This window comes from Stegodyphus dumicola, chromosome 10 (genome assembly GCF_044657685.1).
Source record: "Stegodyphus dumicola isolate Sdum_Otavi_A_Nest chromosome 10, ASM4465768v1".
Lineage (NCBI taxonomy): Eukaryota > Metazoa > Arthropoda > Arachnida > Araneae > Eresidae > Stegodyphus > Stegodyphus dumicola.
This window is the reverse complement of record NC_140777.1, coordinates 32,955,869-32,972,871: the sequence shown is the minus strand read 5'-3', so window position 1 is coordinate 32,972,871 and position 17,003 is coordinate 32,955,869. Positions and strand designations below refer to the sequence as shown.

The 17,003-nt window shown below is 32.8% G+C and overlaps 1 protein-coding gene across 1 annotated transcript in view; it reads right to left on the bottom strand.

The window, feature by feature from the left end:
* Positions 1 to 17,003, bottom strand: part of LOC118190929 (cryptochrome-1-like) — an 81,128-nt gene that overhangs the window by 26,983 nt on the left and 37,142 nt on the right. The window contains exons 6-7 of the mRNA XM_035361728.2: positions 13,202 to 13,348; positions 8,588 to 8,755 (exon numbers count right to left, since the gene is read on the bottom strand). Coding sequence (XP_035217619.2) covers positions 8,588 to 8,755; positions 13,202 to 13,348 — 315 coding nt within the window. The remainder of the gene's footprint in view (positions 1 to 8,587; positions 8,756 to 13,201; positions 13,349 to 17,003) is intronic.

Here is a 17,003-nt window from a genome sequence, read left to right as displayed (position 1 = left end):
AGTCAGATATATTACATAGGATTTAACGGAAAAATCAACATTTGGCGCCAAGCGACAGGACATTGTCTGCAAGGTAAGCGACTCTATTTTTGAACCATGGAAGCCTTAAAGTTAGCATGAACTCAATATAGAAGATTATTTAGTAAAGTGTGTAATGAATTTGACAATGAAGAAATTAAATTTAATCAAGAAGAAAAATTAATTAAAATAAAAGTTATTGCCGAGAAAGCTAATACTGAAATGAAATGATATAATGATACTGAAATGAAAATACGAGAATTAATGTTTAAAGAAATTACAGATGAGACTTTACTTATTAAGGAAATAGATGAATCTGAATTATATTTTGATAGGTGGAGACTTATAGAAAGTAAACTAAAAGATCTTACTTCTGGTACCCCGAATGTAACTTTCATTTATCCATCCTTTATTCAGAATAAAATGTTACATTATCCGAAGATTAAATTGCCTGTCTTTGACGGCAACGTGAAGAAATGGTTAGGATTTTGGGGTCAATTCCAAAAGATTGATAAAGATCCTACATTAGATAATAATGATAAATTTGCTTACTTGGCACAGGCTATGGAGAAGAATTCTCCCGCAGAGGAAATAGTTAAAAGCTTTCTGCCAACTGGCGATAGTTACAAGAGCGCAATTGAAGCATTGCAAATGCGTTTTGGTAACAAAGAATTACTAACGGAGATTTATATTCGTGATTTGTTAACCCTTGTTATTCAAAAACAAGGTACCCACTCTTTGCGGAAACTATACGATGAACTCGAATCTAATCTAAGAGCCTTGGAGATATTGGGAATAAATAGAGGCAAATATTGCGCGATATTATATCCATTGGTAGAATCAGCATTGCCGAATGAAGTCTTAAAAACGTGGGAGAGACTTAGGTTTTCGCGTAAAGGATCAGAAAGTTAAACCGGCAAAAATGCCGAGTTAAGAGAAAGGGAATCTGACCTTGAGCGCCTTTTATGTTTCTTGTGCGGTGAAGTTGAAAGTGATGAAAGAATTTCTTTAGCAGCTAAACCTTTTAATGTTTTCGATAGATTGGCTCATGGTAATAAGAAAGGAAATTCGGGTTTAAAGATAAGAGAACCTCACTTAAAACCTACGGCAGCTGAACTGTTTACTTCTTCTCATGAAGCTAGAAAAGGCTGCATATTTTGCTCCAGTATAAATTATGGTTCTGCGGAATGTTTTCAGGTGCGTAACTTATCGATGTCGGAAAGAGAAGTTTTGGTCCAAAGGACACGCTCTTGTTATCTGTGTCTGAAATCTGGACATTCTGTCAGGAGGTGTAGATTAAAAACAGTTTGTTTTACATGCGGTAAAAGGCATCATATTTTTCTATGTAAGGGCCATTCACAAATGAGTGAGACAAGGGCAACGGAACAGCCTCCAAATCAGGCTGAAACACTCGCCAACATTTCTTCAAGGTCTCCTAAAGTTTTGCTGCAAACAATAAGAGTAATAATTAAAGGAGATAAAAAATCTCGTTCGGCTCGAGCTATAATTGATACTGGTTCTCAAAGATCATATATTCTGCAAAGCGCAGCTCAAGATATGGGTTATAGGTATACGGTAAAGGAATACCTTAGCCACGCATTATTTGGCGGTACAACGACCAGTTTGTGTGAACATAAAGTTTACAAAATTCATTTATCTAATACGTCTGGCTCGTACAGCTGTAACTTTGATACGTTAAGTCAACCTGTTATTTGTAATAATATACCTTCTATTGGACGAGGAATATGGCTTAAAGAGCTTGCTGACTGTGGAATAAGTTTAACAGATTGCTTAGAAGGACCTATAGAAATTTTAATAAGAGCCGATGTTGCAGGACGATGACTAACGGGGAATCGTAAACAAATTTCAAACGGTCTTGTAGCTATTGAGACAAAGTTAGGATGGACGGTTATGGGAAAAACCGGGGAGTTGAATAGTGAAGGTTCAACATTCTTAGTTACTTCAATGTTGAGTAAAGAGGCTTGTATTTCTGATTTATGGGCCCTCGACTCGCTTGGTATTACGGACCCATCCGAACAAAAGAGTAAATTGGAATTGTATGAGGCTACCAGGCAACATTTTCTTGATACTGTAAAAATAGAAGATAACCGCTTTGTAGTGTCTTTGCCTTGGTTGGAAGGGCACCCTCCCCTGTCGGATAATTTTGAGTTATCGCTTAAAAGGTTGCACGGTACGATTAGGCAACTTGAACTGGATAATCTTCGCCAAGAGTATGAAAATATATTCCAAGAATGGCTCAAAGAGGGCATAATAGAGGAAGTACCCGTAAATGAATTGGATTTACCCCATCATTATTTGCCACATAGACATGTTGTTAAGGAACATAGTACTACGAAGTTACGACCAGTATTTGACGCTTCGTCTAAAGCAAAGGGTTCTCCGAGTCTCAACGATTGTCTTGAAAAGGGATTAAACCTTATTGCATTTATTCCTACAATCTTAAATAGATTTTGTCAAGAAAAAATAGGGGTGATTTCTGATATTTGTAAGGCCTTTCTACAAATTGGCCTGAATTCTAGTGACAGAAACTTCCTCTGATTTCTTTGGATAAAGGGTGAAGATGGCTTGAAGCATTTTTGTTATTGTCGAGTCGTATTTGGTATAACCAGTAGTCCATTTTTGCTTGAAGCTGTTATTCAATATCACTTAAATTCAATTTTAGAGAAAAATGATGCAGATGTAAAATATCCTTCCAACATTATTGTTAAATTAATGAATAGTTTCTATGTTGATAACTGTGTAACAAGTGTCAGAAGTGAAGATGAATTACAGTGCTTCATGAAAGTATCTTCAGATGTGATGGCAGAACGAAAATTTGAATTACGGGGTTGGGAATATACCGACTGTAGTTTAGAAACCGAAACTATTGTGAATGTATTAGGTTTGTTATGGGAAAGACAAGGCGATACTCTTCAAATAAATGCTGCTAATTTACAAAATCTTTGTTTCGAGAAAGTCACGAAAAGAAGTATTTTGGCAATAGCCCATAAAGTATTTGATCCCATCGGTATAACATGTCCAGTCCTTATATTACCTAAGATGTTATAACAGCGTACGTGGGACACAAAAGTAAAATGGGACGAAGAAGTTAACACTGAAATTAAAAGTAAATTTTTGAAATGGGTAAAAGACATTTCTCTTTTGAAAAACATTAAAATTCCAAGGTGGATACGATATTAGCCAAAACAGTGTTCAATACATGTGTTCTGTGACGCCAGTCAAGCAGCATATGCAGCAGTAGTTTTCATTCGTGTAGAAGAACCTGAATCAGTTAAAGTCCAGTTGCTTCAGGCTAGGTCTAGAGTTTGCCCTTGTGGTAAAAAGGAAACGACTATTGTAAGATTAGAATTGTTAGCAGCAACTATTGCATCTCGTCTTGCTGCAGACATTCTAAAAGACTTTGAGGCCAGAAGTACATTTTTCTGGACAGATTCAACTACTGTCCTTGCATGGATAAAAAGGGAAGACCTATGGGGGACATTTGTACAAAATAGAGTACAGGAAATAAGGCTTTTGACACGTGTGGAGGATTGGAGGCATATACCTGGTCACCTTAACCCTGCAGATCTTCCAAGTAGAGGGTGTTCAGTTCGCCAACTCTCCCGGTCAAAATGGTGGGAGGGTCAGAGCTGGCTTTTAAAATCCCAAGAAAATTGGCCGAGTGCCGAATTCATAAATGATGAAGCGGAAATAACCAGCGAGAAAAAAAAAGGCAGTGGTTTCATCTCTAGTGTCTACTGAAAGGTTTAGTTTGAGTGAGCGATTTTCTAGCTATCGAAAAACAGAGTTGTTGGTTGGATTCAACGATTTCTCTTTAATTGCAGAAATAAGAAAAAATGGAAAGGTTAACTCACTGTTGATGAAATTGATTTTGCAGAAAAGGTTGTTATTCACTTGATATCGGAATCTTTTCAGGATATAGAAGACGCACGCTTACGAACTCTTAGTGCATTTTATGATGCGGGAATTCTAAGAATTAAAACTGGTGCGTTTTGAAGAGATGACACGTTAGAGTTTAGAACACCTATAATATTATCAGGAGAACATCCATTAGTTAGGAATATAATTATGGAAGAACATAAAAGGAAAGGACATGCAGGTGTACAATATATACTGAATACCTTAAGGGAAAGGTTTTGGTTGTTATCTGGCAGAAGAACTATGCGTTCTGTTTTGAGTAAATGCATTACTTGCAAGAGATATTCTGCTGTACCTGTTGACCACATATCAGCCCCACCACCAATAGAGCAAGTAAATGATTCAGCAGTATTTCAAGTAACGGGTATAGACCTTTGTGGTTCTTTATTGCTGTGAAACAAAGAAAAGGCATGGATTTGTGTTTTTACATGCACCGTTTATAGAGCGGTTCGAACTCTGTATCCTTTAGAGGTAGCACAAAATGATGTACCCGTGAAGCTGCAGAATGAAAAACAAGATTCGTTGTCTGAACTTAAACTCAACGTAGATGATAAATCTGTGAGATCTGTAACACGATCTGGTAGAACTGTAACTCCGCCGGACAGACTGGCATATTAAGGCTCTTTGGCATTGTTTTACTTTGATGTGAAAGTTCACTTTTTTTTTTTTTTTTTTCCCCCTTAGATGGAAGGATGTTAAATATTTGCATAATCGCCTGTAGTAATGGCAACCGCCGTCAATAAAAGGAGGTACTTTCCTTAGTGGCACCGCAGTTCATTTTAGTTTGAGCCAGAATAGACCTGCCCGGGAAAGAAGCCAGGGGATGAGAGATTCCGGTTCCCATCTTGTTCCGGTTGCAGTCCTGTTCTGGTCCTGATCCAGTCAAGTTCCAGTTCCAGTCCGGCCGTTTAAGTCCAAAACACGTAGGAGCGGAAGTCTGAATCCAGTGAATAGAGATATATGCCGAAAGGGCTAGATGGATCTTGTCTTTTAAAAGAAAGTGTTCTTCACCGTTCCGGCATAGCTGTTACTTTAAAGCATTCTGAATATTTCCACCTAAGATGTTAAGTTTTTGTTTATGATGTTAAGTTTTCATCAATGTTGAAGTTCCAGTTAAATAAACCTTTAAGTTTTAGACAAGGTTTTTGTGTTCTCTAGAAATTTTAGATTCGAAGTTGGATAGATCACATAGGATTTAACAAAAAAATCAACAATCTGTGTAGTTTTTACATGTGAAACACAAGATTAAATACACTACACAGTGGCATCTAAATGTAGTGAAAAAATTACCTGAGAAGAATGAAAAGATATAGTTATATCTATCTTCAATCTTACAACTCCTTGAAAAATAGTGTTATGAAATGTCCAGCTGCGGTAAGATAGAACCACAGAACATGTCCAGCTGCGGTAAGACAGAACCCTAAACCACAAGCAGGTTTAGGGTTCCCAGAAAATAGCAAAGGGAAGACAGAGTTGCCATATTTGGGGGGAAATTGCCCATTTGGTGACATTTGGCAACATACCAGAGATGGATGGAGAACCTTCTAGAATGAATTATTACCAGTTTGTACCAGAATGTTCTCGAAGGCAGCCCAAAAAGCTATATAAACCCTGCTAGTACACGGAGAGTCTAGTCAATTAATAGTCAGTGAGTGAGTGTCTCGTACTCTAGAAGTGAGTTGATCACAAGTTAATGCCTTGTTGAGTTTACTGTTGAGTGTTTTGAATTCTGAGAACAACTGAACCAAGTTGGGAGCCATACTCCGTTGCTTATCGTCGAGTGCATCACAAGTTGTAGCGTGGAGAGTCTCGAGAGTACGTCGAGTTCCGAGAACGACTGAACTGAGTCGAGAGCTGTATTCTGGTGCTTTGCCATGAAGCTGTCTCTACCATTATAGCCTGATAGCCTGAAGGTTGTGTTGCTGATTATTTCAGCGTGCTTATCGTAGTTTTTCGATGACTGTAAACATGTTCCTGGAGCTGTCTTGAGTAATGCTGGCTAAATAAATTCTGATTTGATACTTCATCAAGTGTCATCATCAATCACTCCAAATCCACAAACCTGTACAGAAACACAACAACTGGTGTCAGAAGTGAGATTTGCGAGTGAATGCCAGTGACCCACCTACAGGAAAAAGCCATGACGAAACTAGAAGAGTTGAAAGCTGGATATGAAGAGATGAAGGCTGAAATCAAAGCCGGATATGCTGAGATAAAAGCAGGATATGAAGAGATGAAAGCCAGACCGGAAGAGATGAAAGCTGGACAAGAAGAGATAAAAGTCGGCCAAGAAAAGCTACAGTAGTAACTCCAACAGATGAAAGTGGAGCTTACAGAAGAAACTGAAGACATAAAAGAAGATGTGGAAATGGACAGAAGTGGCATCTGAAGAATCAAAGGATGAAGAAATGAAGGAAGTAGCTGGTGGAGTATCTGAGAAAGATCAAGAAATGAAGGATGAAACTTCTTACAAGACTGAAGATGAAGAAATGAAAGATGGAAAAGAAGCTCTTGATTCTCAGATACCTGAAGTTGAGATGGAAGAGAGTGATAATCCTATTTGTAAATATGAAGAAATAAAAGAAGTGTCTAGAATAGCATCTGAAAAAGATAAAGGAATAATTCATGGAAATAAAGTTCCTGACTCTCAAGTGTCTGAAGTAAAGTTGGAAGAAAGTGAAAATGTGACTGTTAATTTGGTAGAAACTGATAGTGAAGTTAGCAGGTACTGAACCATCTGAAAGTGCATGTGATTAAGAGCTGGGAGAAGCTGATGTACAGCTTCCAATATTGCAAGAAAGTACAACCACTTCTTAAACTAAGTGTGTGTCTTATAATACAATTTGTACAGACACAAACTTGATTCTAACCAGGATACTTGTGTTTGCAAAGAATCGGATTCCATTCATAACTCTAATGCTGGATTAGAACTGATTTTCAGGAAATAGAGGTAAATATGCACGTAGTAACTGCTAAAATTACTGAGGTGAACTGTACATATGATGTGAATAAACTATGGAGTGGTCAGCAAACTGTTTTATATCTTCCTGTGGATGAAATATCTGAATGATTCTTCAGACTATGATATGCAAAACAGAAATACGTCTGAGAACTGCAGTGAAAAAGTATTTAACCCAGGTATAACTTAATAAAAAGCTTGAGACCGCAATTCATTCTGAACTTTAATTTGTATAATTTAAAAATGTTATGTGGTTAATTTGTGTATATAACTTGTACATAGCGTAAATATTTGTTTCTTTAATTCTATGTTATTTGTTTGTTTTATTACGTTTTGTTTGTATCAAATTTGGCGTCTGACCAAGGATTGTACTGCTCGGGACATGCAGTCCTTGGGAGGAGACTGTGTTACGAAATGTCCAGCTGCGGTAAGATACCTTATTATGCAAGCAGGTATAAGGTTACCAGAAAATGGCAAAGATAAGGCAGAGTTGCCACATTTGGCACAAAATCACACATTTGGCAACACTTAGTGACAAAACTGGCGATATGCCATAGATGGATTGAGGACCTTCTAGAACAAATTCCTACCGGTTTGAACCAGAATGTTCTCGAAGGCAGCCCAAAAGTTATATAAACCCTACTGGTATGCTTAGAGTCTAGTCATAGTCAGCGAGTGAGTGTCGCGTAGTCTAGCAGTGAGTTGATCATCAGTCTATCAAGTTGATTGCGAGTTATACGTCATAGAGCTTTATCTTGAGTTCCAAGAATGACTGAACCGAGTCGAGAGCTGTACTCTAGTGCTTATCATCGAGTGTAACACGAGTTGTAGTGTGGAGAGTCTTGAGAGTGCATAGAATTCCAAGAATGACTGAACCAAGTCGGCAGCTGTAGTCTTGTGCTTTGCCATGAAGCTATCTCCAGTGTTATAGCCTGATAGCTGTGTTGCTGATTGTTTCAGCCTGCTTGTCATAGTTTTTCGACGACTGTAAACATGTTCCTGGAGCTGTCTTGAGTAATGCTGGCTAAATAAATTCTGATTTGATACTTCTGATTGATGACATCAAGTGTCATCATCAATCACTCCAAAACCACAAACCTTTACAGAAACGCAACAGTATTTTTGAAAGATGGAATTCAAAGGTTTAATTTTAACTGAATGGTTAGAAATAATTATAGTTTGATGGCTAGGGGTAAAATACAATGGCAGAGTTCAAAAATAGGGATCACAAGAGACATGGAATTTGATTTCATCAATAACAATTGAGAAGAATTAAGAAAATCAGATTTTTCAATGCCATGGATTATTCTGACTATAACTTAATTTAGCAAGATACTAGAAATAATGCTTCAGAATCCCTGTTATTGAGCAGAGATAATGATGCATCAAATCTCAAAAATTAAGAATTTATTGAACAACAGAGTTAATTCTCTTTTTTAATAGTTTATCTTTGAATCTTACAGGGACCAGGATAATTCAATTTTTGAGTACTAAGCAAAAATGAAATATTTAACTGTCATTTACTAAGAAAAATTTTATTTATTTTGAACACACCAGTTAAATTTAAAATACCAGATTTGCCTAACAAATATCATGACTTCTATTATTTAAAGTACCCTGTAAGAATACATAAGTATTTTGAGCAGAATTAAGGTAATTAAATCCACTTACATTTTCCCAAGCTTCAAGAAGCATTTTATTTTCTTTCCATGGAATCTGCTTACAAATAGGATTTCCTATCATCTGATCAAAATAAGGTGTAGCACTTCCAACAGTGTAAAAAAATTCTCTCCAAAAAAGCTGACCATGAAGAGAAACAGGAGGTTTGCTGTAACCATGCTAAATAAACAAAATTATCTGTATTTAGTTCTGTTAATGATTTAAATGTTATCTACATTCTGAATTCCAAAGAAATAAGAAAAGCCAAAATTCTAAAACGTTTTTACCAGCCATAGAAATTAGTACAATTTCACTTTTAAAAACAATACAGTCCTTCATCTCATTAATAATGTGATAAACTTATTTGATAATATAAGGCATAACTTCTCTAGTCACTCTAGATAGTATTTATACTTTGTATTCACAGAAAAATTGTGCTATTTAAATACTAAAAAAATTCTAAGCTTTGCAATTAAAATACATCTGCATGCCATCATTGTAATTTAGTTCATACACAAACATATTTTCTATCTTTGGCATTTTCAGCAAGACAGTGTAATATCAAAAGTAACAAAATTAATGTATTAAAATCATACAGCAACTCACATAGTGATTAAAATTTATTTGCAAAATTGCAGATGCAATCAATATTATTTGATATGCTAAGTTGTCTAATATATTCAGTTAATAAAATCAAATACAAATCAAGCAAATACAGAAAATTAGGTAGTCAATTAAAATGTAAAAGCTTGTTTTATGCAATACACAACTTTCCAATTAGACAATACATTATGCCTTACATATAGAATAATGGTCTTATCATACAATGTATTTTAATGAAGTGAAATTTAAGAGATTAATTTCAAGAAAAATATAAATCTCATTATTTTCAAGTTATGATTAAAATTTAGTTTGATTCAAATACCTTTTCGAATCAGAGACTTTTAATCAGAACCTGAAAATCCTTCCTTACAAAATTGAACTTTCTATGAAATAAAGTTTATCAATTCTGGAAGAAAAATTTAAAAAATTATAAGTTACTTAAAAGGCTGAAGAAAATTTTCAGAAATGATGATAGTTAAATATAAAATGAATAAACATTAAATAAAAATATTTGGTTGATCTTTACAATATGGTAACTGATAGTTTGGCGACATTTTGGAGGCGATAAAGGTTACTACCTGGGACTTTGGTAATAATGTGAGCAGTACTCAGTTCCGATTACGCATTATTTTGTGTGGGGGAAATGAGAGATCATGGGATATGTCATGTGATATTAATGGACGAATTACTGTTCTTTAATCGGGAAAAAATCTGGCAATTTTGTATTTGGCTTTATTCTGTGTTGTGTGAAATAGTGTTTGTGAATTTTTGGATCCCATGGCCGTAACTAAAGTGAATTCGAAATGGGTATTTAGTGGTATTGAAAAGGATAGTAATAAATGTTTTTTAAGGTTGCGCGAGAGAGAAATAAAGATGTTTTATTATGTTATTTATTTTACCTGGTATCTTGCTTTGAAAGATAAGTATGATTTTAAAGATTCTGAAACAGAAGGAAGAAAAGTGTATCCGCCACGTAATCCAGATTCTGAAGAAGATTAGGTAAGTTAGTATTTTTAATTATTTGAGGATATTATTTTTATGCATTGTTCTAAATGTAAGGTGGAAAGGAATTTGGTATTATTGGGAAAATTGTTATTAGCAATGATTTAGTTTAAAGTAATTAGGATTGTAAGGTAATTTTTATTAATTTAATGTATGTGTTCATTTATATTTTAAGTAGTGTTTTTGAATTTAATTATATTTTAATGAAATGATAGTTATTTTGTGAATTTTATGTTTGTAGGAATTTGGTATACGTTTTAGTTGAAGTAAACATGCATGGAAATAATTTAAATATCTGACACTAAGTATTTGTAATGCTTGCGGTATGAATTCGTTGGTGATGTTTATAATATAATAGATGATTTAGAGGTAAAAGTTTTTGGATATTTTATTTATTTTATATGTGGAAATGTTCATATTTGGAAAGGGTAAATATTTTTTTGCGATCAGGTAATTTCATAAATGTTCTTTTTACCGGGTTTAAAGATTGAGAAAATTATCATGTATTTTCGTGAAATTTTTCTAATTTATGAGAAAAAAGCAGTGTACATGGATATAGTGAAGAGTGTGCGCAATGCCATTTTTGTGCAATTCTGGGATTTTTTTTTAAGTAAAAATAAGTCGGCGTGTACATGGTTTATGTGTATGTGTTATTTTGAAAAACGCGTAAGGAGTATGGTATTGTGCACTTTTTCCGTTGTACAATAAAGATGTTATAGCAAAAGTTTGGTTTCTTTTTTAGCACGCCTCATAAGTTGGGCAAGAAGACCATTTTATCTATGCTTACTTGTCACTTACTTTTAAAACACCCTGGAACTAACTTCTGAGTATTTTCATGCCATGACTTTTATGACTTAGATTGGGTGACTGATAAGTATCTTAAATAGTTACATGATATTTTTGTGAAATTTAACCTTTCCAAGCCACAGTTTATAGAGGGTTCAATGAATTCAGGAGATCAAAACATTACACTTGAACAGATATTAAAAGAAGCGAATCATATAACTCATGCTCAGATTTAAGGCTCTCTAAATACTGGGTTGGCTAGAAAAAATATACTTCATGAAAAACTTGATGTAAGTTTTGTAATCACTAAATTTCTATTTATCTAGGCTATATCAATACTATCCCTAAACCAAATGCTTAATCCTGCTATACATATTTTTGTTAGTGAAGGTTCTCTTACCAAGATCACGAAAAGACGAAATGTCAGGAAGAAAACAGTATGCTGTTTCTTCCCTAAAACTGGACATATTAAAACAGTGATGCTAGGATATCCAAAAAGCAGCAGTTGTCAAATGTTATGTCCCAAAATACTTGTCTAATGTAATTAGAAAAACCAAAATTAGATGATCATAGCATTATGTCAATGCAACAGCTCTTTTAAAAGTACACTGTGCAAAAAAAAAGGGGGGACAATTCTATATCTTCCATTCTACTGGGCCAATTGAAGAAACTCAAATTGTATTTTTCATGCCTCGAAAGCACAACTTAGGATATGTATTAGATTTATATATAGCGTTGTTCTAATATAGGTATTTTGACACAAAAATCGGAGCTTTTCTGAAATGACATGCCAAAATTTTTCCATATTTTGATTCTATGACTCAAATTAAGTTTCTGTAAAAATCGCACAAGTAATTTTTAAAAAATTAGCTCTCGAAATTTTAGCTCCTCAAAGTTAATTTAATCTGATATAGATTTATTAATATCACCTTTTTTATTAAACTTACTTGATTGATTCTTCTAGAATTCGAAATTTAGGCTTAATCCAGATGTAATTTGCACATTTTTTATTATTTATTATTAAAATTTGTATTTTTAAATATTTTTTATAAATTTTTTGAAAAAAATTTTGTATTATAAACTATAAAATTTTTAACATCTTCTTAAAGAAGATATATTTCTAGGCACACCTGCAAAAAATTAGAAATTTTTCGACAAACTTTTCTAAGATATACATGAATTTACATATTGGAGCATTTTAAAATATGGCATCCTTTTGGGGGGGCGATAATAACGCCAAACGATAATACGCACTTTGTTAAAATTATTTGAAAGTATGAAGGATTATCTTTTTTTCCCCACTCATTTACGATGAAAAAAAGAAGAGGAAAATAGATTGCTATAAATTAAGAAGTTCGCCAAGTAAATTATTCTTTACAAAAACAGAAAAAAATATGCCAAAATAATGAATTTCTTTATAAATTTCATACCAAATTTTACAAAATTTAATATTTAGGCATAATTTGAGTCATAGAACTGAAATCTGGAAAAAAAATTGGCTTGTCATTTCAAGAAAAGTCTGATTTCGTGTTAAAATACCTATGTTAGAATGATGCTATATAGAAATCTAATATATATCCTAAGTTGCACTTTTGAGACATGAAAAAAGCAATTTGAATTTCCTCAATTGGCCCAGTAGAACAGGAGATATAGAATTGCGCCTCCCCCCCCCCGACAGTGTACATATTCTTCAGTTCTAAGGAATTCAGAGGTTCGAGTTCTTGGTCATCTTCCCTGAACAACCAGATTTAACTCCATATGATTTCTTATGTCATGGAAAGTATTCTTGGACAAAGATTTGGCTCTCATGATATGCTGATCTATAAGGAATTCAGGGACAGTATTCCAAAGGAATAATGAAATCAGAATTTAAGAATTAGATTGAAAGGCCAAGAAGCTACATTTGGTATAAGGATAAGTGTTTTAAGAAAATGTAATAGGAATTAATTTGATAATTATCTATTTCTATACACAGTTTCAAGAATTTTATTGAATGACTCTACTGCGTCTTTCAACTAAGAAGTAAGAGAATTAAAAAAAAAAAAAAAAAAAATTAATTGAATGAATTATTTATGATCAACAAGTAAACTAAAAAATACAGAAACGATTAAAACCAGATCCTCAATTATCAATATCCTTATAATAACTTATAATTATAATAACCAGATTCTCAATATCCTCAATTATCGATTAAAATTAGATGCTGCTCTAATAAATGAGGAAAATTAAACTTACCTTGCTCTTCATGTATACTTCTCTTATCTTGAAATAAAATGTTCTAGCAGAAAGACATCCAAACTTTACATAAGGACTTAAAACAGTTGTACTTGGTGATAGAGAATTTGGAGATGTATTTGGTTTTTCAAATTTACATATCCATTCCTACAAATGGAAGGTCAATAATTAGTGTTTGGCATGAAGAATACAATAAAGAATGGAAAACTTTTTAATTAATATTTTATGGCTTTACTACATTATTAAATGAAAAAAAATTACAGGAGAAAATGCTGCACAAAATATCTTGGAAGAAAATATAACAGAAGCACCAAATATTAATCGTACGAAAAAAAAAAAAAGCAATTAAATATTCTGTTGAATTTGAATTCTTTTATATGAAATGTGATCAACCTAATCACATTGTATGAATTCTGTTGCCTATCAGTTCTTTTAATATTCACAGATAAATTTTGAAGTATTGTTGAAATTTAAATGAGAAATTTTGTGCTAGCATCCGCTACATTGGCAATTTTATAAAATAATATTTGAATGAATTTTTGTATAAAACTCAAATATTTTGTTCTATATAAATTTCAATATGAAGCAATTAAAGTAAATGTCAAATATGCTAAATACATAATAAACAGCTTAGTTTTTTGGGGGTGGAGGAAAAGAGAACAGAACAACAGAAAAGGTATAGAAATATCTATATATAGTCTCAAGTTGCTATATTTTGCACCAATGCAAATTACTTAAAGTATTCTACAATAGTTTATAGTCTGAGAATGGTTCAAAGTCCAAGGAAAGTGGTGTAAAATGAGTTATTATGTTGGTGTACATTTTGAGAAAATTTATCAACTTTCATTTAAGAATGGCATACTAAGCCAAATGGAAGAAAAAGGATTTAATTGAATTAGCAGGAACAATAGATATAGTGATAGAGGAAAATGTTAGAATTCCTGACATAAATAATGCTATAATCACTAGTTCCATGTATGATGTAGAGTTTACAAAAGAATGTTTGAACCAAATCTTAAATGGTAGCAAGGAAATGGAAATAGAATCACATGCTGAGAGAAAGAAAATGAATGGCTGTTTGAATTGGAAAAATTTAACTTGCTATCTACTGATAGTAGAGCAGAGTCTGAAACAGTATCTTATTCTGCAGATGCATAAATGCTCAAGTTAGACCTGAACAAGTTAATTCTTAATGTTGATCCTTAAACAGCCGATATGAGTTTATTTTTGGACTTGTTTGAGAGACAATAAACCCTTCTAAAGGTAGCTGTTTCAAAATGGATAATGTTCATCTTCTGCCAACAGACTTTGCAACAATAATTGCTAAGGAATCTTCTGATGATGCTCAGATTATATCAGAAAATTAAAGAAATTCCCTGAAAGTACGTCAAATTGAGTGCTGAGAACAACTGTTTACCCAACATAAGAACAATCCTAAAATACTTGGGTTTTCTGGGTTTTTCTTTCATGTAAATTAACAGGAATTTTGACTTATTATTTTAACGGGTGGCTTGAAGAATCAAAAGTCATAACGTCTTTACAATTAAATAATATGATACTGGAAGATCAGATTAAGAAGAAAGACCCTCCAGATTATATAAACCACTGTTTGGATAAATGAGTGAGTGGAACAACCCACCTCACTTGCTGACAAATTAGATCTGTTTGAAGAAGTTAGAATGTAAGAAATAAAAATGTTAGGAAACCCCCAAGTTTCAACAATGAGATTGCCACAAAAATTATAGAGGTAATCCTCAACATACTAAAAATGCCCTATCAAGAGATAATACAAAAAAAAAAAAAAAAGAAGAAGAAGAAGCTCAACTACCTGTTAGTTACTAAGGATGTGGGAAGTCAGGCTAAATGATTTTTTAGATACTTTTCCAATTTGCCGGCACAAGCGATAAAGTCCCCAAAAATGGTACAACCAATGCCAAACTTAATATACTCGCTGGTAACCTTTTACGCCTCAATTTTCAAAACAAGCTGCAGCCATTTCTTATCAAATTGATTGTCTCTTTCAATTCTGGATACAATTATATAGAATTTTTACTAGATAGTTCAATTTTATGCCATAAAACCATTCTCAGTAATTAAGTCAATTAGGGTGCAATCACACAGCTCATCCGAAGGCGAAAATATAGAAAAGGCAAAGTCTAGGGTTAAATTCATCAATTATAATGAGAATGCATTAGGAAGTAAAGCACTGCGGTTTAACATAATTTCTGAGTAAGCTATTCGTATGAATTAAAATAATTCTTGCATTTAAACTTGTATTCCACATTAAGATTTAACTTGAAATTAATGTAGATAATTACTGAGAGAATTATATTTTTGTAGCGTAGTTTACGTGAGATTGGGGTCACATGATATAAACCAGCAAATCAAGATGTTGTACCATGAAAGAATTGTAAATTCTTAAATTATTGTCTTTATTTACTGTCTTTTTACAAAATTTTAATCGATACTAAAATGTTTACGCCATCAAAAGAAAAAATTCTTAGAACTAACATTTGTTAACATTTTTTATGTGTATACTGTGTGTTGTCGCCAATAAATTCTGCTTGGTGAGATTTGCACCAGCAAAACAGAAAACTATTCTTTTTTATTAATAACAATCATCTTCAAAAATTTGAAATACTTTTTAGTAATAAATAAAAAATAAAAAGAAAGAAATTTTAAATTGTAATTTAGATTAATAAATAATTACATTAACATTTTATACACAAATATGACTTCTACATAATTTGCATTTTGAAACAAGCATGTCAATATATGTCAATCAAAATATACTCTTCATGCATATAAAGATACATTTGTAACTTTTAATCTTGTAAAATGCATAAAAAGTAAATCCAGATAAAAGCAACTGATAAAATCATACATTGCAGATGTCCAAAATTTCTTTAAATTGCAGCAGGTATAATTAAAAAACACAAAATTTCTGTTAATTTACATGAAATATTTCAAAAGATGTTCCACAAATTTTAAACCAATGTAAATATTTAGACATGATTTTTATTTATTTTTGGAGTCTTATATATAGCTTCCCTGGTAAGCATTGTCAAAAAATAGGAAAAATGAATTTAATAACAAAACAGTTTAAAATCATTATTGTTTCCTAAAGATAAATCTACAAGGATGCTCACTTCACTCAAGATAATAACAAATCATATTAAAACGAAGATTATGTTTCTGAAGCTCAGCTAATACAGTAGCAATTTACCCGCAGCTCAGACAAATCTAGTGTCAAAACAATTTGAAGGAAGAAATTTGCTCTGATTTTGTAACAAAAGAGCCAAAAAACATTTTGCAAGATGATATATTATTTCTGTGAATACAAAATTAAAAGAAGTTAAAACAATTGAGAAAAATCTGTCATTAATACAAATTTTATTTATGAAGTTTAATATAAACATGAAACTGACTACTAGATAACACATATTTCTTTTGAAAGGTATATAATGAGGTAAATTCCCCTAACTCTCTTGTCTATTCTTTACAGAGAAATTCCATCCACTTATTTCAGTAATGTGTTACAATGATACAAATAGTTAAAAATGCACACACATGGATGAAATCAAGACAACAAAAAGAATTAAGCAAAGAAAAAACAAAAAAAAAAATTAATAAATGCCTATAGGCCTTTTCTTCTAATATCATTCAAAAAGAAGAGACAGCCAAGTCGACTTATAGAACCTGCCTGATCATGGAAACCACAGATCATGTAATGGAAGAGAGGAAAACAACAAAAAGAAAAAAAAAGACTAGGAGATAGACATGGTACCGGGACATGCATATA